Genomic DNA, 27,925 nt, shown 5'->3' on the forward strand with positions numbered 1-27,925 from the left:
TAATAAATCTAGGTATTTATTGGTATACAAAAAAATGATCACCAGGAAATGTTTCTTTATTCAACGATTGTGGTCCATGCCAACATGAATCTAACATGACTGTGGTGAAATCAAGCAAACCAATCATTAAAGACAGCGGTATATGGTGATCAAACAGGCAGTTCACAAATCTAATCAAACATCTCGATAATAAGATCACAATGGCAAATCGAAGATTCAATAAGTATTGCAGAAACACAACCCTTCACATACGCAGTCACACTCAGTTCTTAGCTCTGCTCTATGATTTGTAATACATCAAACAGGACTTATTTGATTTGGAAGACAGAAAAGCCCTGATATTTCAACATAAGACTGCACTCTGTATACTGCACATTTTAGCCCATAAACGAGCACTTGAGGGCTGCTTTGTTGTGGGCAAAAGGAGGATCTATGAGAGGCACTGCAAGACATTCACCTTATTATCCACCTAAGTTTTCGCATCCTTATCACCCTAGTCACAGACCTGCATAACCCTCCTTTAAATGATGGACCTTCACTCACGTCAATGGTATCACCCTGAAAACACCGAATGTCATGCTCTTGGGAGAGTCAATGTTTGAGAGTCAAGCTGTTTGTAGCCTTTGCTCTAACGTTAGATGTGTGCACCATCCTGCAATGTGTGCAGCTATGATCTCTTAACAGAACAAATTCAATGCTCCAAATGGCAGGGGGTACCAGGATAAAACTTTACAAGAGCAGAAAAGTGTGCATCATCTCTGGGTCTATCCTGTTCTTGAAGCATTTATTAAAAAAAAAAAAACGTAACATTTAAAACGGTTTAGTTGGGTTTACTGACATGAATGCATGAGTGCTTTTCTCTTATTTAAGAAATACACTGTTTCCAAAGTGGAGGTGAAAGACCTAACGTACAGATATTAATAGTTAATTACTGTAGATATAATCTTACAGACATGTCCAGGAACTACAGTTTCTTGATACAGGTTGGAGACTGCATAAGGCCAGTTACTAAGTGGAGGCAAGTCACTGAAGAAGGCTTGGCCTAGTTAACGCTTGAAAACTTGGATGTCTTCGATAGAAGATCGTTCCGCAACCTTATGGCAATATTACCTCCTCCAAAATCCCAAGAGGTGTCTTGAAGAGTCTTTTTCCCATGATTGTCTTGATTGGATTAAATGGTAGAATCCCGGACGCCGCTCACCAAACAAATTGACAGTAGAGAAGAAGCAAATCTGATGCATTTTATCTGCATCTGCGGTAATTACCGCAGATACGGCCATACGCAGTGTTGTAGCAGATGTACGCATTAAAGCAAAATGATCGCGACTGAGAACCTGCAAAGAAATTAAATACTCTTAAACCAATAAGCAATAATGGCTTCCAAATTGCATCACATATATATCTTAAAGAAGTTGGCACAAATAAATGTACAGTGATTTATTAAACATTTAAGACACTTGTATGTTGTGTTATACCATTGACCATGACTAAGTATTGCTGTGAACTGGTCATCGTATATGTCCCTCGTGCATACTCAACTTTTTGGACAGAACACAAACTGTGCACACGTTAAATTCAGTGTATAATGCGTAATAGCATATTGTTTCAAAACAAATCCATATAACAAAACAACTGAAGAAAAGCGAGGGTGTTCTGTTTGTATAGTGGGCCGTGGCCCACCACTAGAGGGTTTAGGGGTATTTCTCCCTCTCCTGTGGCACCGTTTCAGATATATTTTTAAGCTCACACGAGAACGTAAATAAAGAGAGCGCTCAGAAATAACCTGACAGAACAAATAACACCCCCCTGTTTGTTAATACTCAACTTTTTATATAAGAGATTTTCATTGAGTCAAGTGGTCCATTAAGTGTAACATCAGAGGACTTCTCGTTTAATATAAAGGGCTAGTGGTCTGAATTGCACTCCTGTTTGGAGACAGCAGTACAATAAACATGAGTGCCATGTATTAGTGGCCCTTTAGACAGACTATAGCACATCTGTATGGGCCATCTAGCAATGTTACTGTTTCTTTCTAGCTATGTTCATGCAGGATCCATAGGGTATATGTGTCAATGAGGGATGCTGACAATGTAGCTGGTATTCTTATTGCGTATTTAATTTATCGATCACATATGAGTTGCTGCAGCATGAGCATGTTGCTCACGGTTAACTGCTGTCTGCAACAAGCGGTTAACTTTAAAAAAAAAAAAGGTTTATTAAGGATAAAAACTCATTTGGGAGACTTGCAAGTTTGCCCCAATTAAAAGAGCTGCATCAAACTTAAAAAGATGTTTAGCAACTAAATTTTGCCTGGAAAAGGTGGTGATGGTGGAGAAGGTATTAGTGGGGGAATCCCAAAAGTGCTCCTTTTGATGTAATCATCCACGAGGAGTTTTGCTCTCAGCTTAGCCCGAAACGTAGAAAGTTCATCAAGCAGAATATGCAGACCATGCATGGTCTCAAGCAACATCTGCGAACACCTGACAGTGTTTGGAGCTACCACCAGTTTTGAAATTTGCAAAATGGAGTTATAAAATCCTGGCTGTTTGTTGTCCTAGCATTCGTTCCTTAACATTAATATGATGTTCACCAAAGAACACCAAGGTGTCCCTCCCCAAAACATACCATTCGGTACTGACATCTTAAGCCATGCCACGTAAACGCTAGCACTGTCGTTGCATTACCAAACTTCTCCATAGTTCTGCCATTTTAAGTCAAATATATTCAACATAAGGCCCAGATCCGATCAACACATGTCCTGGTAATGCCACAATATGTTGAAAAACCGTCATAAAATCATTTTTTTTCACCATCGTATGCCTAGGTTCTCATATTTAAGGCCCCAATACAGATAACACATGCTGAAAGGAGGGGGTCTGGCCGATCAAAAGGTAAATATAATTTTACCACAATATTGAGGCCTGAATAGCAAAGATACAAATATTGACAGGTAAGTACATATAGGTAAGTATATGTTTACTGTACTTTAACTTCACATACATGTATTTTCTTAATATATATATATAGACATACATATATAAGTGTATATATTTATGTATATATATATATATACATATATATATATGATTTTTTTCAAGGTACAGAGATGTGGGGTTAAGAATAGTATAGCTATACTTGCCTATATATACACCTACCTCTTCAATATTTTTGTCTTTGATATTAAGACCTTGAAACTGTGGTAAAATGATATTTACCGCTCGATATTCTGTTCTACAACCCATTCTGAAATATTTCCAGGACTAGCATAGCGAATATTACCAAGTTATGGCCGGATATGCTCATCCACATCCATTATGGTGCTAGGTACCACCATCACATTTCCAGGTACAGACAACAAATACTTACCCACTGTCACCATCTGCATTGGTCATCAGATGCCCATTTGCTTCCCTGCACCAGACATATGCAAACTTCCATCCAAACACACACGTCCATGCACTTACATACACACACACATCCCCTTTGCATGCACGTGTGCTCACACATACAGGTCCTCCTTTGCATGCATGAGTGCGAACATACACACACACACAAGTTGCAAGCACATGGACAGTCTCTTGCTACAGGAGATTCCTGGATGGGACCAAGCAGACCTCTGCCATATTTCGTATTTGGACCTTTATCCCTCTGATAGAGACACTGATCTCCACTCCCACCTGTCACAATGGTCCTGTTCCTCACTATTTCTGTAGCTTCTCTCCTCCAAAGCCCACCTCTAACATAGCCCAAGGCCTAACTTGCCCGTGCTGCTGCACCGCCCTGTTTCCTCCCCATTTTTCCTGTTTTTGACTCATTTTTTTTCTTCCTTTTCCTTCTTCCCCGCTGTTTTTCCAACTTTTGTCTAATTTTTTACTGATTTCTCCTCCCTTTCCCCTATTTTTATGAGTGTTCTCTACTCCTTTTCCCTCGTTTTTCACAGCTTCTCCTTGTTTTTTCCCCTAATTTGCCTCTCCCGCCTGCTGCACTTTTTGCGGCCTCCTGCCTAGCCCCACCTCCCACCTCCCAGTGCCCCTCCTCCCCCCCAGATCCTACAGAATGGAGGCCACAGCGCGACCCCACTAAGCAGGACCCAGGCCTAGCTCTCCCATGCTGCTGCACCGTCATGCTTCCTCCCCGTTTTTCAGAGTGTTTTTTCTGCTTTTAACTCGTATTTAGCTCCTTCCTCTCCCTTTTTCCGACTGCTTTCACCTCATTTTCACTGCTTTCTCCTTCCTCTCCCCCTCTTTTCTGAGTGCTTTCTCCTGCTAATGTCTCGTTTTTCACTATTTTCTCAGCGAAGCAGCTAGCAACTCCAGCACCATGAGACCCTTACAGGTGATTTGCCGCGCTTTATAAATCCTGATTGATTGATTAATTGATCACCACAGATCACCGCCACTCGCACCACTCTCATTCTGTCCTCCATGCTCTCCCTCTGACCTCTCTTGCCTACCTCTTTGCACGCTCACTCTATATCACCTTTGATCTCCTGGCTCACTTATCTCTCTCACAACATCCTCACAATCCTCCTCTCACCCATATATCCCATTGTTCTACCTCTCTCTCCACTTCATCTACAGGACCCTCCATCCATGTGAAAAGGCACCCTTCAGGCTCCCTACAGGGCTACAAGGCCATGACCAGGACAGAGACGTGGTCATCAGTGCCTGGACTCACACCCACACCAACCAACCACACAAGAAACCTGGGAATCTTTCTTGATGACAAGCTCAGCATGATGACACAGATCAACTCGTACAGTTCCTCCTGCTTCAAAATATTCCACATGCTCCTCACAATCTTCAAGTGGCTACCCCAAAGCACCAAACGCACCATCACACAAGTCCTCATCCCAAGCTGATTAGACTACGGCAATTCACTGTACACTGGAATTCTCAACCATCTCCTTCACCAACTACACACCATCCAGAACACTTTAGAAAGACTCATCCTAGACCTCCCACAACACACCCACATTACACCACATCTCAGAGGGCTATGGCTCGGTTGTATGTTGAAACTACGAATTCCCTAACAACGCATGCCAACGCGATCTTAATAACTACCGCATCCTAACCACACATGGTTTTTACCACGCATGCCTTTACAACACATTTAGTTGTAATGGCATAATTGGTAAAATCATATGTGTGGTTAAGATTATGCTCTAGCACCCACCATGAGTCCTAAAACCCATATACCTGCCTTGAGTTCTACCCCGAACTCAGCCCTAAAAGTATCCCAGCCCCTTGCCCTAACTCCTAAAAGCGAACACCAGCCCTAACAACAAATCCCACCCCAGGCCTAGAAAGACCCCAGCCCCATGTGCCCTGAGCCCTAAAACCCACCCGGAGTCCTAAAACCCCCGCCCTGAGCCCTAAATCTTTGACCCCAGACCTAAAAAACTCCTTCCCACCCTCAACCATAAAACCTTGACCCCATATTTAAAAAACATCCCAGCCCCACGCCCGGAGCCCTAAACTATCCCGACCCATCCCGCCAAACTACCCCGACACACCACCCAGCCCACAAAACTACCGCCCAGCCCCCAAGCCTAAAAACAAAGCCCACAAAACTACCCTGACCCACCCCAGCCCACAAAACTACCCCGACTCACCCCAGCCCACAAAACTACCCACAATCCACCCGCAGCCCACAAAACTTCCCCCGACACCCCTAATCTCCCACCCTAAAAATAAAGCGTACTTACCAGCTATCTTTCAACCCAGCTACCAGATCTACTCACCAGCTCACTTCCGACCCGCAGAGTAGAGCGCTAACTACCACGGACGTCTAAACCACGCAAATGCGTGGTAAAGGCACATACGTGGTTTAGAGGTTCCTGGGTTTAGAGGTTCCTGGGTTGTTCAGCCATGCGTTGTACTGACTACGTGGTTTAGACTGTTTCCCCTCTGGCTGTCAGATATAAATGCTGCCAATTCAAACTCCTTACACACGCATACAAGGCACTGCACAACATTGGACCTACGAATGTTAACAATCACCTTTCTCTTCCTCCAACCCACCAGAAACCGGGCTCAGCCTCACGTTCCCTCACACCCACCTTCCACATCAACAAAAGCAGAACAGGAGGTCTAGCATTCTCCTAAATCACACCCAAGACCTGGAATAACCTCCCTCTACACATCAGGGCCTTCTCCTCACGGTTTAAATTCCTGGTTCTTTGACTAATACTCCTCAGCTGTCTCCCAACAACCTCAGTCCAATGCTTATACACCTGCTCCAGCGCCTGGACACCCAAATGGATGAAAAGCAGCACTAACCAAATCATCATAACTTAGTATAATAACACTGAGTAACACAACAGATAACAAGCTGCAATGAATCAAATGATCATCGTCAGATCACCCTTACCTGTGCTTTCCAGTGCCCACAAGATGGGCACTTTGCTGCAGAGCACATTGATGTTGTGTCCCAAAACTGAGCGGTCTGCCACCGGCTCTTTCTGCACGGTGTAGGAGACGGTGGCTCCCTCCGAGCCTGCGCTGCCACCAGAAGTGGACTGTTTGTAAAGATGAAGACACATTGGTGGAGGGAAGATGGGAAGTTGGAAAAGGGCAGTTAGGACATTATATTAGATTTAAAACAACGCACAACATTTTCATCATCCCAACATGCTTTATCATTTCCTAGCAATTACATCGCATTCTCTCCTTTTTGTGTATGTGGAATTCGAGGTAGGCAACAACAATAAAACAAAACCACAAACTCACTCACTGCACAAAACAAAGCATAATCTATTACAGAGGGAGAGCACAGTAGCATGCTCTCCAGGGCTATTTTAAATGCATCTCAATGTGTGAAGTTGGCCATGGTTCATTTTTGGTGAAGTGCAAAAACCAGGATAAAAAGTCTGACCTCAGCTTACGAGGAAACAACGTAGCCATCAACTACACTACCTTCACTGAGAAATTGTTCCATTACAATTACAACATTTGTCTATGATTTACACCCTCTTACCGCTAGATCCACACGAGGGTCTCATGAGGCGCCTGGCTATAGTATCAGCCATTTTTGTTATATGCGGCAAGCATAGCAACAAACGGGGCACCTGTATTTAAGAAGGCTTCAAGAAACAGTAGATCATCTGCAATAATATTGGCATAGACCTCTTGAGGGTCAAGGCGCCCCACCCCAGCAATTGTGTTAATTTTACTAATGCCAATGCCGGAAGTTAGATCTCCTATATTGGGTAGTTTAGTCATTTGCTTCCTAGACCCACACTAAACAAATGGATTTTTATCACTTTCAATGCAGCAGACAACTTCGAAGTTGATCGCCCTCTACTGATCCCCAATAATTACAAGTACGTAGTCATTAGCACTGCATCTACTGCAGACCCTTGGGTGCAGAGTAAATGTTGTAGATCTTTCAGTAACAAGGTTATCTATCAGGCGGATCTTTCAATTTTCACCCAAATTGAAGATCTCCAGCTAATTGTATACTCATGAAATTACTTTTCATGTTCACCTCGTGTGCAAGTTGTTAATGGGCCAGAGAAATACCCACAATTTCTTCCCCTGCTCATCTTTGTTACTGTAATGCTGGTCCAAAAGACTGAAGCTCTAAAGTCAACAATTATTATCTTTATCGGATGGGATTTATTCTTAGGACTCAATCTTTGATCATCCTTTGATTCTGCGGTTTAGTAGCCAATTTTTAGTACGATAGGAGTAACATATCTGGCTACTTGCAAAGCACACATATGAAATTAACTTGTCATTTTGATCTGGTAACTTCAAGCCTACGCCGGAGAGGTTTCAAGGCAGTCTAGAATAAATGGATTTTCATGTTCTTCTCTGTAATAGTAATTGCAGGGATGTCAAAGCTTCCACGACAATCTTTCCTCTGGGAAGAAAGTCACAGTTAGGCCACACTCAGTCAATCCCTTGCCTAATCCCCAATGTAAGCCCAAAAATCTCAGCTTGGAACTCTCCTGGCTTGGTCCCAGCTGCCGTTGTATGTTACGATATCATCCCTTGAGATAAATGCAATACAAATATCAAACAAGTGTAGATTTTCTATTGTTAACTCCACCATAATGATATTTCAGCAGTTGAAACACAATGAAGAATGCCGGCTGCTGAGCCACCTATGTTGTATTCCTTCCATCTTGTGTTACTATCATTCATCCAACCATTCTTCCAATCTCTGATATTTTCCTGAATTTACCTCATTTATGGGTAAAAACATTCCCCTATCAATTAGTTACATATAACAGTTGAAGTATTTTTATAGACTCAGATGGTTAGGGACTTGTGTGACTTCACTCTAACCTAGATTAAGTTCTCTTTCAGGGCTTGCTCGTCATCAGGACTTCATAAGTGAGGCTTACCCCCTTTTTAAACGACTGTCTTCATATTACTAATGTTGTTTGGTTTGTCCATAACTCTTATAACATTTTGTAAGAAAATATGATTCTCACTAGTATTCAAGGAACCAGCAAGGGATGGGCTACTCTGACAATCCATTCTTTTAAAGCATTTTACTTCAGTCTTCCTCTTGAACCTTTATTGTTTTGCTCATTCAGATCCTGTGTGTGTGTCATGGATGTTATTCAAGCAGATGTCTAGCCTTGGAATTCAGTGATTCAGCCAATGAGACATTCATTTCAATAATAGGCCATCTTCAAGATTGGTTGGGACAAATATTAACAACTGTAGGTGGAATTCATGCCTGAAGTTGTTTGACCATGGTTAATCTCTTCCCTGGGTGTAGGGCCTTTTGTTGTCCAGTACCTGCCTATTACTTCATAACTCGTTGTTAGTCTAGCCAACAGTAGTTTGCCTGTACCTACACTAAGAGTAGTCTCCCTTTGAGATCACCCTTGCTCTGGTAGGTCACAGAAATCATCTCTATCATCATCCAGCATTTTATCAGTTTAGAAATGTAAAACAGACTCTCGGAAGCAGCTTTTGTTTTCATACACCAACTGTTTACTCTGCGTGACTATCTCCCTGTGAGGAGTAGAAGAACCTCTCCCTGCATTCGCATTCACTGAATGCCTTCAATAAAAAGAAAGAGCGCCTATCCTTCGACGGGACAGGCGCTGTTTTCAGAACAAATCATGGCCATTTGTGAATTGCCTGCAATAATCCCTTGTATCACTGCCTGCTTCCAAGACGCTAAATGCACACATTGAGAAGTTGGAGGCTATCACACTGGTTCAGCTTCCACTTTGTCAATGAGATGACATCTCCTTCAGAGTCGGGATCAGATCAATGATTGCCAATGCAGGTGCGGTTGATCCCACTTAGATATGGTAGGACGAGGGAGATGCCCCTTTAATGGTGCCACCTTCTAGCAAATTGTAAGATGCAAGCGCATACTGTGACTTGGAAAGACATCCTGATTACGGGTTTCTTTTACTGCCCAAATCTGAGAAGCTTGCCATCTTCTCTTGCTTGCATTAGGTATAATGTCGCCTTTGCTGTGCCACTGATTCCAATCTGGTGCTTTTAGTGAGATTTACAATGGTATCATAAAATCCTTCCTCTTTTAATACGGGGTCTCTCATTTTGCTCTCTACCATTGCCCTTGCTCTTCCCATGGCCTTCTATGACTGTCTAGCCATTTTATGATCATCAAATTCGATTGATAACTACCACCCTGTTACCCAACTCTCCTGCATGGCATGAGTATAACTTCATCAATATATTCGGGATACTGGAAGTGACCACTCATCCTTTGATCACCCGTCTCCAATTGCAGGCCAAATGCCGTGTCCCACCTTTAGACCCTGAACAGCCTCCTGTTTGCACAATGTGCACAAAGCCAGTTTACTTTCTGATCCTGCTGCAGTCTTCCTGAAACCTTAAGTAGCAAGGGGTTTGCCACATGTAGCAAAGGACCAGCCAGGGGTGCTACAACTTGATATCCATGCTATCTGTTGACCTCTAGAACACATCTTCCATCAGGCATTATCCACAAGGTAATTGAGTTTAAGTCCATACTTTTTGACGTGGCTGTACTGAGTTACTCTTCATTTCTTTGACTTATGTTGTATTTACATTTGCAATGCTTCTTTAGTTTATTTTATGTAATGTATCTGCACCATGGCATCTTATGATTAACATTCCTGTTCCATATGGAACATTGGAGACACTGTCAGGTACTGAGGGCAGTTGCATTGTTCCTGCCGTACTGACCAGTTGTGTCTTGGTTGCTGTGCTGCTTCTCAATAAACTACTTGTTATTTCTACTGGGTTATTATCATCATTTACAACAATGGTGACGACCTGGATGGGATGAAGAACACCTTACCAACCATTTTTTCAGCAGCACAGGTGTTGTGTGTTCTGTGACCCTATATTCTAAGACGGACCCATTTACAGCCTTCTTTGATGGAACCATTCAGAGACTGTGCCACTCCGTGAAAGCCCGATTTTTGGAAGATGTCTACAGCGCCAGTTATTGAATTTTACTTGTTTTTAGTCTGCCCTCGTTTGGAAACATTTGCAGTGCAAGTAACTTTTAAAACTAAATACCTTTGCTGACGTGCTGACGCGTGCCACTATTGTGGAATTTTGCCGTTTGAGTATTCGATTCCTCTCGTCGGAAGAGCGTCTGCTGAATTCCTTCTTGGAACCGTCTACCTCATCATTGGCACGTCACCACGTAACACCGTAACGCGCTATGTCGCAGGGACGCGCTACGTCACGGCCATGGTTTCCTTGGTTCTTGTAATGGCTGCACGGTTCCCATAGTAACAGCTCATGACAAGAACACTCTCCGGGCACATGAAACTGGTTCGGTTTTCAATGAGAACAGATTCTTCGCGCACTTCATAATTATTAAAGTAAGAGCATTTTCACTCTTTTTTTTTTCTTCATAAATTTTTTTTTTTTTTATTATTATTCAAAAGACTGTGGTTAACTGTACATACCCGAAGGGGATACCAAAAGAGAATTGTGACATTTAGATGGACTATGACAAAATAGATTGAAGTCTGCAGCAATAGAGTCCATACACTTTAGTCAATTTGTCATTTCAATTATACAACTATTATCCGTATCTTGAGGAATATTGTTTGACAGGAATTTAGTTACTTTTCATCTTTATTATCACACAACTGTGAGGTATTTCAACTTCTACGTTCATATATATATGTATTTTTTTGTTATTAATATATATATATAAAAAATAATATATATATATTAATACATATATTTACACAAAATTGTGGGATACCTATATTGTACTGCCTTTTGTCACTCTGTGTGCTTTACTCATCCAAGCAAACAATATGCAATTTGACCCACCTGACAAGTTTCTTCAGAACAATGGTGATTCACCAATACCTTGGACACGATGGAAAGAAGAATTTCTAAATTATATGAAAGCTATTGATGGGGAACGTATGGGAGCAGAAAGAAAAAAAAGTACTTTTTTGCATTGTCTGGGATTGGAGGGTCAGATAGTGTTCAGGGCTTTACCTCAAGTTCCTCCATTAGAAGGAAAAGGTGAAGGGTTTAATGCGTATAAAGAAGCCTTGCAACGAATGGAAGAGATTTTCCACAGCAAAAGCCTTGGAACAATCTGAAAAATGGATGCTGACCCTTAAAAACACCACTATCAATAAAACAGAAGCATCCAATGAAATATGTGTAGTCAAGCGTCCAGAAACACAACAAATGACCATTCTATTTCCAGAACAAAACAAAATGAGCACACTTTTCCAGGACAAAATTCTCATCGCACTCCTAATTATGGTAGCCAAAAGAAATTTGAGAGAAATGAGAGAACAGGAACGTGCTACAGGTGTGGTAGTAGATTACATTTAGCCTCCTATGGAGGTTGCCCAGCAATTAACAAAGAGTGTAGGAAATGTGGAAGAATAGGTCATTTTGCTTCCACGTGTAGGGATATAAGAAGGAGCAATGTCACGGTACAAGGTAAAGTATCTTCCATGTCTGAAGCAAATGACACCCTGCACAAATTTAATTCTTGTGGATGCACAGAACAAAACAAAGGTGTTGTTGTCTCGATATATGAAGACATTTCTAGCATAAGTGATGCTGATGCCAACCAATGTAAGAGATCCCCTATGTGTGTAGTTGAGATTTCTGGCGTATTATTGGATCTAATGGCTGATTCCGGATCTCCGTAAACTATTATTTCAAATGAATATTTTCAGGAAAAACTTAGTAATGTACTACCACTTTCTAATATGTTACAATCTGACATAATTGCACAAAGTTATGATGGGTCCAGAATAGATATGCTTGGTTATTTTGATGTGAATCTCTCTTTAAAAACTAGGAAAACATGCATTAAATGATATACTGCTGTCAAAGGAATTAATGTTTTAGGATGGAGGGACCAATGGAAGTTGGGTATTATCCTAAACCCTCGCTCAATCGTACCTGTGTTACTTGACGAGGATGTGCATTAGAATAGCATTTCTACGGAAAAGGAAACCACGTTAAAAAAAAACTTCTCTGATGTGTTTTCAGATACTCTAGGTAAATTAAAAGATATTTCTCATAAAAAAAACTTAAAAGAGATGTCACTCATGTGAAACAAAAATTAAGAGGTGTACCTATAAATGTCAGAGAAGAGCTTAAAAACATGTTAGATGACTCAGTGTCGGAAAGTATTATTGAACCCATAGATTCAGCTGAATGGGTTTCTCCCATTGTTTTGGTAAGAAAACCAGACAAAAAATTGAGGGTATGTGTTGACCTTAGGGCACTTAACGCTGGAATTGTCATAGATTGTCATCCTCTTCCTAACATAAATGAGGTTGTTTCCATGTTGGAGGGTGCAAACGTTTTTTCCAAACCACTCACAGCCTTTATTACTCCCCAAGGTTTGTATCAGTTCACCAGAATGCCGTTTGGGTTGGCCTCCGCGGCATCTGTATTTCAAAAAGTCATGTTTAATATTTTTAGGGATCTTGATAAATTTGTAAAATGTTTCCAGGATGACATTGATATTTTCAAAAAATGAGGACAAACATTTCAAACATCTAATTGAAGTATGTGAAAGGTTAAGAAGTAGTGGTTTAACCCTTAAGGCAAATAAATGTAAAATGTTTAAATTTTCAGTCGAATACTTGGGCCACACTCTATCTAGTGAGGGGTGGTACCCAAGAAGTCTAATGTAGAAGGTATTGTTAATGCTCCTCTTCCTATGAACAAAGAGCAGTTACTATCTTTCACTGGAATGTGTGAATACTATAGTAAGTTTGTTGACAATTTTGCATCCAAAATGGAACCTCTAAGGAAATTATTATGACTTAAGGCTGTGTTTGAATGGGGTTTGGAGCAGCAACAAACATTTGAATTCATCAAGTCTGAAATTCTTAAAGCTTCCACACTCAAACCTTTTTGCATGTATAAAGAATGCATCATTACAGTTGATGCAAGCTTGTATGGGATTGGAGGAGTTTTATCACAAAGATGTGGGAAGGATGAATGGAATGTGTGTTTTGCTTCCCGCACCCTAAATGACACTGAACATAAATATGCAGTGATAGAAAAAGAATTGTTAGCTTGTGTTTGGGCTATTGAGCATTACCGAAATTATATATGGGGAAACAAGTTTGTTTTAAGAACTGACCACAAGCCGATAGTAAACATACTTTCACCTGGTAGTGGCTGGAATGCCACAGCTCACATTGCTAGACTTACTTCAAGATTGCAGGAATACTGTTTCAGACCAGAGTTTGTTCCTGGAAAGAAAAATGTCATGGCAGTCTTTAAGTCCAGACTTCCTTGTCAGGTTGTTGGGAATAGTGAGGGTGATGATTCTGAAGTAATCACAACTATTCAGGATGTGGTGGCTGGCACATTTGAAGACATTTCCGAAGAGAGTTGGATGTTGTGCGAGAAGCAAGATTTCACCTGGCAAACTGTCAAAGGGTACATTTTGGAAGGATGGCCGGATAAAAATTATTTGGCAGAAGAATTTATGCCAATGTATAGAGTCTCTGACATTTTAGAACTAGAAGGTGTACTCATGTTTAACAATGGTAAGTGTGTACCCCCGTTTGGTATCCAGAAAATTATTCTGGATTTGGCGCATAAATCTCATCCTGGCAGGTCAGCTATGAAACGTTTGGTCAGAAATTACTTTTGGGGGCCAGGGTTAGACCGCATGGTTGATCGCATGGTCAGAGAATGTGAAGTGTGTATGGGAAGTGAGAAAATGATGAAGGTTAATATTCCTCCATTAAAGAGTACTGAATGGCCCACTGAACCATGGAAGAAAATTGCTTTTGACATCTCTGGTCCTTTCATGTGCTTACCACATGATTCTCGTTATGCGTTTGTCTTGGTGGACTATCACTCCAAGTGGCCTGAAGTGAAGTTTTCATCAAGTGCTTCTACCAGCTTAGTTATTGAGTTTTTTAAAGAAGTTTTTTCCAGAGAAGGGTGTCCTGCCACACTTGTAACTGATAATGGAGTACAACTCACTTCAAATGAAATGGAGTTTTTTTTAAAATTCACAATATCAAACATTATACAGTCTCTGTTTATGAACCACATGAGAATGGCCTGTTGGAACGTTTTAATAGAGTGTTATGTTTCACATGGTCTTAAAATGGGTGGAAATTGGAGACATTTTTTGAGAGAAAAATTATGGTTGTACCGCATTACGCCCCACACTTCTACAGAAGTCAGTCCTTTCCGGCTTCTAAAAGGCATAGATCCTGCATCTAAGATATGTCCATGGTGGTTTAAAGAGAGATGCAGATACAAGTCATTTTCTGACCCCATGGTAATTGGAGTTAAAGAAAGGGTTGGATCCAAACTAATTAAGACCAAAAGCTGGTATGACAGTAAGTGGAAAACTAAGTCGCATAATTTCAATAGGGGTGATTGGGTCAGAATCAAAAAACCTGGTCTCACCATGAAGTGTTCTGAAATTGTAAGAGTTTTTGACAACAGTGTCATAACCCAAGATGGTAGGTTATGGAATGTCAAACGTGTTGCAAAATGTTCTAACATATCCAAACAAGCAGATGATCCTCCTATGGTACATTTTAACGATACGGTGGCTTCAAGAGTCAAAAGTTCTGTTTGTGTTAGATTTCCCCCAAAAAGATTTTATGATGAATAACCTATGTATTTTTATTTTATGTTATTGTTTCTCACTTTGTTTTGTTGAAAAAAGGGAGATATGTTGTATTTACATTTGCAATGCTTGTTTATTTTATTTTATGTAATGTATCTGCACCATGGCATCTTATGAATAACATTCCTGTTCCATATGGAACATTGGAGACACTGTCAGGCACTGAGGGCAGTTGCATTGTTCCTGCCGTACTGACTAGTTGTGTCTTGGTTGCTGTGCTGCTTCTCAATAAACTACTTGTTATTTCTACTGGATTATTATCATCATTTACAACAACTTACTTGAGATATTAGCCCTTGGACAGATGTTCTGCATTCTCAGATATCATATAATTGAAAGGTACTGAACAAAAAAAAGGGTGGTCATGTTACCCTTTTTTTCCTCATATTGGGTTTTTCTACCTTTGACTGTAGATGCGCTAATATACCATGCATTCGGAAAGAAGAACACATCTCAACTTCAGCTATTACAATGTTTCCTCTGGCACCAGCTACTTGCATACAAAATAAATATTATCGATGCACATACCTGGTAGATGAATCTATTCTTGATGTTTCTTGACTATACAGGGTGATAAGACACTGTGTAGACTCTGGGCATAAGGTCCCCTCTGCTAGGGCTTTATTTAGAGTTTGGTAGAGGGGATACCCCATGACAAACGTAGCAGATGTCCCGTCCACTGTATTACAAGTGCGCAGCACTTCCAATATAGTGGACGGGATATCCCCCATGTTTTGATGGAATGTTTCTTCCACCAAAATCTAAATAAGACCCTTAGTTTTATCAATTTTCAAAAGGTAGATCATTCACAGTGTGCAGCTGAAATATAGGTTCAGATTCCACAGCCTTTAAACCACCTCAAAGGTACAACTCTAGCTCCTCAAGGGACCCATCAGCATCCATGATGTAGGTATTTAAGCTACAGTACTCACATGCAGGTCTTGAAAGCTCTTGCTAATAGCATCTAGGCTGGGGATGTTGCTCTTGCTCATTTTGGTGAGGTAGCAGACTTCAGAGTTCATGCGGACGCAGATCAGGCTCTGTAAAAAGTGAAGGGAACATTGTGGTTAAAGACATGATGACTTCCTGGGGTAGTTTTTATATTTCTGCTACCTCTCCTATACATACATTACAAGTGGGGATAGTCCACACAGGTAGAAGGTACTCGGCTGAAGAAGAGTTGGTATCTCTATTGCTTTTTGTCATTGACGTCCATTACAGAAATTAAGCATAGGACTTTCTCATTTCTGGGCGCTGATAATTCAGTTGTATGTGATATTTTAGGGAACATTTTTACAAATACGTTTATTGGGAAACCATTTCACCAAAATTGTTAAATAGTCATTTCAAAGAAGAATAGAATTTGCCATTTCATACAAACCTACTCATGGAATGCCTTTTGTTTCTAAATAGCCTTGTGTTACTTATTGTTTAATCTGTAAAAGCTGTAAAATTCACTGGGGCATATTATCAAGCACGGCGTTAAAATCATCGCCGCTTTAGCGGCAGAAAACTGCCGCTAAAGCAGCGATAATGGGCTTGATAATATGCCCTTGAGAATTCCCATAGAAGCCCATGTTCTGGTGTGAACATGGGCTTCTATGGGAATTCTCTGAGGCATATTATCAAGCCCATTATCGCCGCTTTAGCAGCAGTTTTCTGCCGCTAAAGCGGCGATAATTTTAACGCTGTGCTTGATAATATGCCCACTGTTGGTTGTCCTGCAAAATATACAAAGATCCTTCATCCTTACACCACCTGTGGGTATCTGTGTTTATATCCTATATATCCTGTAAACCTTCTGACCCTTTATAAATACATGTATATATATATATATATATATATGTATATATATATATATATATATATATAAAAATCTGCACTGTCAATATGCAGTTATAGTTACAAAGCAAAACCTAAAAAACACTCAGATTTCCCAGTTATTGTTCAGTACATTAACCATAACTTTACACCGGCTTCATGCACTACTTACGGCCTCACATATTACATAGTTCTACAAGTTAAGTGACATAATTTATTACATCAGTCATGACATTTCAAATGACCTCATTGATGATATCACTGATGACATCACTGATGAAATCACGCATGATACTTTAGTTCACATTACTCTACGAACCTTAGCAAAGTTTTAAAGAAAAGAAAATGGCGATTGCCAACCCCTTCAAACATTCGTAACTAGGGTTGACTGCAAGTCCTGACCAGTAGCCCAGCTGTCTTTTTTATTCATGGAGCCTGTATTAATGAGCTCCCAGATCAAAATGTGGTACCGTGGACTCGAAATAGACAACAGGAGCTAAAGGGTTCCTTGTCGAACGAGGAGCTTTTATTGCTTTAATATTTACATGAAACCAAGAAAAGCACACTCCTTGAGTAAAGTTTTACCTTTGATTCAAGTTCTATAGTTCTGTTCAGCCAATATTTCTGTTTCAAAGACCCAAACTGGATGAACTTTTTGGGGGGGAAAGTTTTGTGCTGATTCATCAGATGGTTGAAAATTATAAAGTTGCTAAGAAAACAATAAATGCCTTTCTTATGGAACCATGGAAACTAGCCCTACCAAACTATAACTTAATAATTTCATAGCGCCAGTGTAAGTAATATATGAGTGTGAGAGGTACAGAGGCCCCAACCTAGACCTTGGAGAGGGAGTCAGAGAGCAGCGTCACCCTCTGACAGGAGACTGAAAAATGGTCAGTGACGGTGATGCCCCCTAGAGGCTGAGGAAGGTAAGGGCAAACATTTTCGAGTGTCGACATTGTCCAATATTTTATTTTTGTTTTGAAATTGGGGGGAACACTGCCTCAGTCCTCCCACCTGGCAATTTGTGGGCAATTTAGAGCTGGGAGCCGAAAATTCATCAATACTTCGTCGACTCTTATTTCAACTTATTTCTTAGTGCACACCCACTGAACCCCAATACCGCAGTGTATGGTAAGCCAGCAAACAGCCAGGGTGCCACGGTTTAGGCACCAGAAGAGATTCTGTATCACGGAGCAGCTGTAATCCTCCCAGTCCCAGGCCTGAATTAAAGCAACAAACTACCAATTATAAGGTAGCAGTATGGGTATTTTAGATCCTCGTCGCCATAAGACCCTCCTGGTAAGAGGGAAAGCTATCTGGACTTACATTGGCGTAGTCATAAAGAACGGTGGATGAGGAGTTTTGTCCGGTTACGTAAAATGTCACCACATTTTCCTGCTTGTTGACTGTGGCCATCTGTTGGGATTCGCTGCCATCTGGGTTTTTAACAGTCATCTGAAAAATCTGAAATTATAAAGGACCTAATTAAGGTAAAGGTTTAAGCTAAGCAAATATTTTTCTTTGAAGAATGACTATGATAAGTAGGAGTAAAGTTGTACAGCCAGCACTGCAAGCGGCACCGTGAAATATTTTACAAAAAGGCACACATTTGTTTTAAAATTAGTTATGACGCTTCAAAACGTAGAAACTGTGAAACTTTCAGAAAATGAGTTTAGAACTTTTTCACAAGCAATTACAACTTTTTAATATCATAAATCACATGGCATTAAGGGTGAGTTTTTTCACAGAAGCTGGAAGTTCATCCACTTGGACAGAGTATTTCTTGCTGCTGTTTCTTCTTTGCTGGAAGCTCGTCTGAACGAACTGTGAGATTTTTTTCTAGACAATTTAGTAGCTTCTGGTCATTCAATTTAGGTCTATCATAACTAAAACAGCAACACCACACACCCAGTACTTGCTTTTCAATCATTAAATCTTGATTGATGATACTAAATTTCTAAACCTCTTACTCAACATTCCCACACTGCTACGTTTCCCCAGGTTTCTTGATTAGAGCCGCCTTGCCGCAACGCTGATTGGGAGTGGACGAGGGTATGGAATACAGCCTCATGCACATTGAAACTGTAAGAGGCGGTAGACACTGGGCATAATAGAACCTGTTTGTATCAGATGAAACTGTCAACATTTTGTGTTAATTGACCAAACCAAAAGTAGTACAAAATGTCACAAGTGCAACGTAGCATCACTTTGAGGACCTACTACAATCTTAAATACAAAGCAACAGTAGGGGAGCTCAATATATCACCATGTTGCCATCCTTGGTCACCATTACTGTTCACCAAAGACATGGACAAGGTGTACGCGCCGCCAGCAGAGCATTTGATGCTGCCACCGTTGACTTTCAGAGGACCTCCAGCTGGGATCAATGAACCTTACAACAAAAAGCTCATTTGTATCCCGAAAAATGGCACGCAATTGGATGGGATAAAGATTTGAGAATTTCAAGGTAAAGGACAACATATTTATAATCCATTTTTGCTCCTCAATAGTTCGTCAGAAAACGTTTTATGAATTGGAGTCATCTCTAACTTCAAGATGATTTGTGGTGAAACTGGTCAGCTGATTTTGCTTGAAGTAATAATTAAAATCTGAAATTCCATTTTTCTTTTGGTGCTCCCCACCCCACTCACCTCCACAAATAACCTGTGTTTACACGAGACAAAACCAACCTTCCCCCAAAATCAGTGCAAATATTCTTAGGGCCTGATTACGATCTTGGCGCATAGGATAATCTGTGAAAAACGTGAGGGATATCCTGTTCGTCGTATTACAATTCCTTTATATCCTATAGAACTTGTGATACAGCGGACGGGAAATCTATAACGTTTGTGATGGAGTATCCCATCCGCCAGGGTTGTAATCAGACCCTTAGTTTCTCAAATTGGTCAGCTGTCTTCTTTAGAAAGATGGGTGCAGATTGATCGACCAAACTAAAGTTGTAGGCCAATAAAAAAAGTGCACTTACAGTAGCACTAAACAATGTTAAAGTCAGGAGATCAAACAATAAAGTACCCAAACCGAGATTTTAACAGATGAAACAACACCAAAATTGGTAAAAATTGGATTCAGTTAGGTGCAATTCATTTTTGAAGTTAAAATGCAAAAAGATGCCAAGGAACAACAAAGTATCAATATTAATTAGATAAATGGAAGTCAAATTCTTCCATGAGTCCTCTTCAAGTACTGTCCTTGGCAAATAATTGTATTCTCCTTCAGAGTCGTATAAGCCAATTGCAGTTTCAGCTCTCCCTCTCTGCTTTCCCATCCTTACAATCCATGCCGCGACATCTAACCCAGAGAATAACTAGTTGTGAGCTGGACAGTGAGTACACCTGGAGATGGTCCAGACAATGTAGGGACCTCTCTTGTACCTGGTCTTCCTCCATGTGTATGTTCTGGACCTGGCTGGCTTTTTCCAAGCCTCTGAGAGCCTGCAGTAGCTCTGGCTCCCTCGGTCTTATGCGCAAGGAAGCCCTCTTTTTTTAGGTCTCGCCTGACCCAGCGCATGCACTGGTCTGGCGAGACTCATTGAGAGGGCTCCAAAAAGTGCTACCAGGCCAGCCTAGAGCTACAGTGCATGTGCGCGGGCGCGCGTGTCGCGCTTTACCGCAATTACTTTCACTTTCACGGCCGCTTTCATGTTTGATCGTGATCCCGATCGTGATCACTTTAACTTATAAGTATTTAGTTATGCAACTGTTGCATGGCTAAACACTTATAAGGTCCCAAAGGCGAGACCTATTGGCTATGCCAATGCTTGTTATATTGTGTCTTCAGGGCTGTAGCAGCCCTTTTGGCTGGGATAACAAGATCTAACGCCATGATCGAAAATGTACTTGAATCAAAACTCAAAGAGGAGCCAAAAATAAAAAAATATTATTTAAACGTAAAAAAACTATTTCTTTATCAAAGATGATAAAGGAATGGCTTCCTTAAAACTGAAAGGTAACTGCTGCACATACAAGTGTGTGTGTCCAATCTCTGAACAACAATGTGAGATCTTGGATTATTATAAGAAAGAAAGAAGGGTATTCATTTGCACCGAGCAGTAACCCTTTTTCAGAGAAAAGTATATGTTAATTTCACTGCAGGGCCAAACAACATTAAAGACAAGAAACAATAAAACTCTCAAACCCAGATTACAGGGATCAATAGATTTCAGTTTTCACAGTTTAAACGTAAAAAAAAAACCAATCAGCAACAACGCTTCATAGTTAATCTATGGGCACTGTCTGTACTGTAGTGCCAGGTGGGAAAGCCTAGTGGGCTGCCCAGTCAACAGTTTACCTTCACTCTCCTTCCTCATTTTGTGTTTGATGCTCCCTTAGAGCTCCCTTGGAGATGATCCCCATTACTGTGTACTTCCACTGCTCACTTTTTCCGGTGCTACTTTTTTCTTTTTGTTTAAACCCTCCATGAGAGCAAACATGTTTTCCAACTGCCTCCCTCGAGTGCCTCTCTCCTCCCCTGTGTGCTCCATGCTCCGCTCAACTGTGCACTTCTCCCCTACTTCCCTCTAGTGCCTTCTTGCTCATGTTTTCTCCCCGCTAGCTCCATGTTGCAGTCTTTCATTTGATCCCACTACCTGTGCCCCCATGTTACTTCCCCCACCCGTGCCTCTTATTTTGCTTCCGTCCCACCCACGCCGCTGTATTGCTTCTGCCTCTTTCCCCATGTTGCTTCCACCCACACCCGAGACGCCCCATTTCGCGTCCCTCACCATTGCTGCTCTCCCTGTCTTGCCCCCTCCACTCTCTATAAAGAAGAAAATCAAACTTACTTTCGTGTCTTTCTGTTTTCTTTTTAGTTACTAAGCCAAGATGGATTAGTAACTAATAAAAAAGCTGCTCCGGCATTTTGTAGACGAGTGTCTGCAAAATGACATGGCCCACTGCGTCATAAGCTTTTTTTCTTTAAACTATGAGTCATGGCTAAAACCATTGGCAAAGTCAATACGTCCCAGAGGTGAGACCTATTGCTTTGGTGGTACTTGTTTAGGGAGGAGAGTGTGTATCTTTCATTTGTGAGGAACAAGCTGTGTTCTGAAACTGTTGAGGAATGTATCGTCAAATCATTTTGGTAGAGAGACTCTGCATGGGGTGGGATAGGAAAACACCCCAGTACATGGAATTTCCGGGATACCGAGTTTGTTATTTAAACAGTGTGCGTTGTTGTTAGTAGCTAGCAACCACATAGGAGGTGTTCTTGCCTGATCACTGTGCGGACAGGCTAGCTCCGGGTATCTAGAGGCCATGGAGAGCCAGTAGACTGCGGAGGGCTGGCGTGCCCGAAGGGATCAGAAGGAGCGAGAGACAATGGTGGGCAGGATCAATAGGAGCAAACAGGAGATGAATGGATAAGCAGAGCTTTAAAGTACGATATGAAAGTTGATTTACATCTTGGAGGTGGAGGGGGTCTGGTAGGCCAAAGGGGGTGTGTCTTTTTTATATACTCACCTTATTTCTCTGGTATATAGTTCTTAAATACATTACACAAAAAAGCTTAGCAGTACTTCAGTAAACATACCGTTTTTGCAGCTGTGTTTACAATTTCCAACTTCCTGGCCTATGTTTTCAAAATATATCCCCACAAGTGGGGCCTCCAGGACTTCCTTTATGTCTGGGAGCACCCTTTTAAAACAGTTAATCAGGTGTGTTACTTGGGTCTTAGATTCCACCGGGCTTTTGGTATGCGAAGTTTATCTGGAATGTTCTACCACTATATTTAACATTTGCTGGACTAAAACTTTGCTCAGAGGCATGCTTTTGTGTTTTTCATTGGAAAAACAATACCTTAAGTTATTTTTTCATAGTTGGGATTACTTCCAAAGGGATGGCATTGCTGGGACTGAAATTATTATGAAAGACTAGCATGTCAGTGAGGCGCCAAACCACTGCGCTATCGGGGCATCATCCCGATCAGTCATTGGCTGCAAAATGTAGAGGCTGTCACTGGTGCAGCTGGTTGTTTAATCACATGGCATTTTCTGTGATAATGGAGAGCTGTGTATCATGTTAGCCGAGTCAGTATCTTTCTGTGTTACACGCCAAACAAATGCTCAAGGAGCGGTATGTTTCTGCAGAGCGAAAGAGCAGAGTCTCTGATGTGCCATGGGTTCTCTCCCAACATGTGATTCATTGTTGCTTTTCAGCGCAGTTGTCGCCAGACAATTATGTGAGGATCACTAGAGAGGGGCTTTGGCTCCGCCCACATGTTGGGAGCCTGGAATACATGTTTTGATTGGGCAGAAGTTTTGTGTTTCCACAAAAACAGGGCTGCCCTCCCACACAGCTGTGATCATTTATTTATTTATGCGCCTGCTTAAGCTTGAACTTTCAAGGGCACACACCCTGGTATGCTATTAAACTGCCTTAGTTAACTGGATAATTTATGGTTTCTTTGTCCAGCACCAGCACACATGGGAAGAGGGCAGTCATTAACCTACGTCGATTTTTAGGTCTGGCTTGACAGTGCAACTATGAATTGACCTTTTAACTCACATCAATATTATTTTAGTTATACTTCCAAACAAAAACATATGTATGCTCATGATATTCACTTGCAATGCTTCACATTAACAAAGATTCCTTTAAAGCCAGACCTATTGGCATTGCCAATGCTTGTTCTTGTTTTTGACTGTCATGCGTTCCATGGCTGAACACAGCATTGCAGGCCTGCGGTGGATGGACCACCAGAGCAGGGCTTCTTATGGCAGATACAGCAAAGGCTCCAATGTTGGAAATGAAGTGGCTTCTCGAAGTACACAGGACACGTAGTGATCGTTGTGTGGAGGACGTCCCCTTCTGCACACCTCTAAATAAGTCCCATAGTGCTTCAACATTTGATGATACTCCCACTAAGCAACTGGGAAGAGAAACACCATCTCTGCTGGATCAGCCACGGTCACCACGACAAGTCTAGAGGTTTACGCATGATCAACAAGTTATGTTTATGTGGTCAAAGCAGCTCCAGCTTCCATGTTGGAGGCTATTACACTGAAAAACACAATCACAACATGTGTGCAAAAACATGGTGGCATGTGGGACTTATCAGCCATTTTGTTTTTCTTTTTTCTGAAGATAGACCCTGACGGTTATGCTCAGTCTTTGGAAAATAACAACTAATATCCTAAGAGTGCTGAGAGTTTCATCTCACCGCATGGGGTGGGGTGGGACACGTTTGCATTGTTTTCTGCCTTAGACAACCATGATGTACATGGCGGAGCCAGAAAAAACTAAATACTGATGCACATGCCACTCCTCAGTCTTATCCCTGGCTGCCAAACTCTCAATGAAGCTCTCAGTGGCGTTTGACATTTGTTCCTCGGAAGCCAGGCTAAACTGGCATCAAAATTCATTACAGAGGGTCTTATATTCGAGCAAGAGATTATCTGGGGTACTCACCTTCTCAGTGTGGTCCTGAGTCATTTTGACTCCAATGAGGATTGCCGCCACCAGAATCAGAGACAGGACGACAACCACCACAGAGATAATCACAAACTTCTTCTTCTTCTCAGGTGTCCAACCTCTGGGAGAGATGGAATAAACCTAGGGAGAGACAAGCGGAGAGTTTTAGAAACAGAACCAGAGCATCCTTCAGGAAACAGAAAATGTTTGGTGTCTTCAAACAACGTTGAGTCGGTCTGTGCCATTTGAATGAGATCAAGCGGATAAGAATGAGAGCAAGCAATTTTTCAACTTTTTCAAATGTGCCAAAGTGTTTCTTTAATACAGTCACACAGGGCCTAAAGGAGTCCAGGAAGTCGGATCCACGGTCTGGGTAATCCCTGCTCACATAGCAAAACGTGAAGAATATGGTTGCTAATTCTTGCAATACATAATTTCTGCTCAGAGACCTAATGGGCTAGACCACAGCTCTTGGTTTTGAATCCCCTAAAATTCTCATACACAGGAAATGTGCTCAAATTGTTTTACGGCAGCTTCATATTAGTTCAGGTACTTATTTTTCTGCATTGCACTTAATGTATGCAAAGCATCAATATGTATTCTCCATTCAACATAAGTAAATCAAATGCAAGAGGCATCGTGAAATGATGACTATTAACGACTTTGTTCATGGACCACCTCACTCATCCATGCATAGCCCTTTAAAGGCTCAGTAAATGTTAAGCTAACAGCGGTGGAATTTGTTAGTGGGTTGACAATGTTTTTGAGAGTGATCGTGTGCAAGCCTTTTGGGGTATGGGATTTTTTTAAAGGGTGAAAGGATGGGACTTTTTCCATGAACGATGCAAGGATTTTCAATGCGCCAAGCAACAAAGAAAGTTATTCCCTAGGGAGCTCTGCTTTAACTGAAATAGACAGATTTCTGGCCTTTTGCAGTAATTTATTGACACCATTAGGTGGTGCCCGAAGCTTACCTTCCTTCCCCTTCTGGAAACACAAACTCCGACCATCCGTTTCTAGCTCTTTTTCCCATTGGAGGTAAGGAGCGTGTGGTGGAGAGTATTTGCATCAAACAAAGCACCCTCACCATGACGGGGATTAGAGAGAAGAGTCGGTGTTGAGACAGAAATAAAGGAACACAGCAGAAAATAACGAAAGGTTTTCTTTTGCTTTATTTTGATGGCCTTTTGCCCCTTTAGCTCCAGAGGAGTTGGTCCCTTTCCCTGAATACAACAAGAAGAGAAGCTCTTTGCATTAGAAGAGAGCACAGAAATACATGATAAAATACCATCATCGCAACTGCGATTGATGTCAGTGGGTCACAAAACAAGAATCTGCCCCCATAAATGGATTTACCCACACTTAAAATTCCACCCATCTGGCTGATGTCTCCATGTGAGTGAGTCTGCTAACCTGTGGGTTTTCAGGGCGGGGCTACCTGCCAAAGTAGGTGAGCACCTTCAAGCTAGCAAGTTTGTGTGTATTCACAACCTCTTGCGAACTTGGATCTGGTCGGAGATATAATTCTATTAAAAGAAAAAGCAAGGCCAAATCTAGAGTGGGAATGGGAAGGGAAGACCCCTAAGATGGGTTTAGAGGAAAAGCTTTTCCTGAAGAGAAAATATTTTCTCCATACAGATAAAAAAAACATACAAGTTGAAAAGTGCAAATGAAGGTTTGTCTTTCATTTCCAGAAGCAGACAGAGACTCGCGACATTTCTGTATGCGTAAACATTTACGCATGCGAATACCCCTGTAAATCTGCGCCAATCGCAGCTTCCCATGAGCTCTAGAAGTCTTTAAGAATCCCTTGAAATTCAGTAATTTGCTCAGTTCGTAAGCTTTCAGGGTTAAATTGGCAAGCTTCCAACTGGTGCGTTTGTGAACGTGAGACGGCATTTCAAGTTCCTCTTCCCTAACCATCCTCTGAGGAGTGCCAAGAAAAACAGGTTCATAAAAGACCGTTACACGAAGGAATGAGCTATTTCAGATCTGTTTTTAACCAGTATGATATGGCAACCCACTGCTGTGCATGCCAGGCTGCTGAGGAGTACGGGCCCCCGCTGGAGGAGAGAGAACATATTCCATGAAGAGTCCTTCACAGGGCACACCAGGGTTGTGCAATTTTCCAGATTCATAGAAATAGCAAAAGGGCACATTAGAGAAAGTTGACTCGATTAATCACCTGTGCACAGTGTTGTAATGGAAGATTATGCCCCCCCCCAAACTCCCCTCCTCAGATCAGATGAGTTTCGCATACCTTACAGATATTCATTGGCCTTGGCTGAATGGTGGCCCTCTGAACTATCGGGTACCCTTGAAGGGGTAGCCCTATCACCCCCAAGCTGCAGGAGCCTGCGTTTGTCCTGGCCTGTGCTTATACCTAAATGATCGCTAGAATCCTCATCGATGAAGACCACCATTTTTACGTCGAGTTTGGGCAGCGCATGCGCTGCTCTGCAAGCCATGCTGTATTGGAGTATGTACTTGAAGCCCCGCCCACACTCTGCCCATATTTGTCCTTGGCTTGTGCCACTGTCCTTCTTAAATGCTGGTTTATGATTTGTTATTAGGCTTGTTAGTCCTTGCCTAGTACCGCCTGGTCTTCATTTGTAACCTCCCATGAGGACTGGCCCTTTTATTTCGGTTGTTACAGGGTACTCTTCTTTAGTCTGTAAGCACTATTTTCTTTAATGAGTTTCTCTTACTGCAGGGGGTCCTGTGCACTTGTGACCATGCCTTGTTTATTTAAATGGGGGACTCATAAGGGACCATGGAGACAGAAGGGGACAACTCAGCGATGCCTTCAAGCCTTTGGAATGCAATGGGTCTCGCATTTGCAAGATTTTAAGCTATTGGCATTGTAAATGACATGCCTTTTATTTATGTTTTAAAAACCAAAACACAAATAAAAGGCATTGTCATTTACAATGCCAATAGCTCAAACTCGTGTAAAGGCGAGACCTATTGCATTGCAGATGCTTGTTCTAATTGTGAAGGAGTTCTCTCTGGTGCAAAGTGAAGGGACTTGTGTTGGGTCGAGGGAACTTGCACACCCTGGGCCTTCTTCCACTCAGCTGCCCACAAACACACGAAGGACCCATGCAAAAGCACACATTTGTATGCAGTCAAGACTCTGCGCATGCGCTGACTGGAAAACATAAGGCGAGGTACAAAGATGCGCAGCTAGTGACGTTATGTTGATGTGCTGACGTAGTATCTTGTGGTTCGCTGTTGGCAACCAAGCACAGGGAGGCAACGCTGGTGTTACTGTCCCCTGTGACCCCGGGCTATAGATGTGGACCGACGAAGAGTATTCACATTCAGAACGCAAAAACATATAGGAAATCTGTATATAGGTCAAAAGTAGGAACGTATTTTAAACTATGAAATAAACTGCCCCAATAAAAAAGAAGAGACAACTTACTGGAGGGGACTCCACCAGGTCGATCTTGCTGCCTGTCTCCATCCTCTGGCCTCTGTCCTTCTCTGCTGGTCTCAGTCCTCGTCAGCCTTCAGGGAGGGGTGCTGCCTTCTACCTGGGCGACCCCCTTTTATAGCAGGTGCACCAG

General features: G+C 41.7%; 1 protein-coding gene across 1 annotated transcript; it reads right to left on the reverse strand.

Moving 5' to 3' along the window:
- On the reverse strand, positions 1–27,925 carry SFTPC (surfactant protein C). Its single transcript, XM_085643978.1, has 6 exons — positions 27,781–27,925; positions 24,351–24,494; positions 18,253–18,390; positions 16,035–16,142; positions 6,376–6,523; positions 1–1,334 (listed from the first exon to the last, which is right to left on the reverse strand). The coding sequence occupies exons 1-6, from the start codon at positions 27,820–27,822 to the stop codon at positions 1,243–1,245; spliced, it is 672 nt and encodes a 223-aa protein (XP_085500104.1). The 5' UTR covers positions 27,823–27,925; the 3' UTR covers positions 1–1,242.

Source organism: Triturus cristatus, chromosome 3_1, assembly GCF_964204655.1.
Source record: "Triturus cristatus chromosome 3_1, aTriCri1.1, whole genome shotgun sequence".
Lineage (NCBI taxonomy): Eukaryota > Metazoa > Chordata > Amphibia > Caudata > Salamandridae > Triturus > Triturus cristatus.

Coding starts and splice junctions, on each gene's coding strand:
- SFTPC (XM_085643978.1), bottom strand. CDS start 27,822: ATGGAGACAGGCAGCAAGATCGACCTGGTGGAGTCCCCTCCA. Junction 24,495..27,780: donor ACCTGGTGGAGTCCCCTCCA/GTAAGTTGTCTC, acceptor GTCTCTCCCTAG/GTTTATTCCATCTCTCCCAG. Junction 16,143..18,252: donor TTCTTTATGACTACGCCAAT/GTAAGTCCAGAT, acceptor CACTTTTTACAG/AGCCTGATCTGCGTCCGCAT.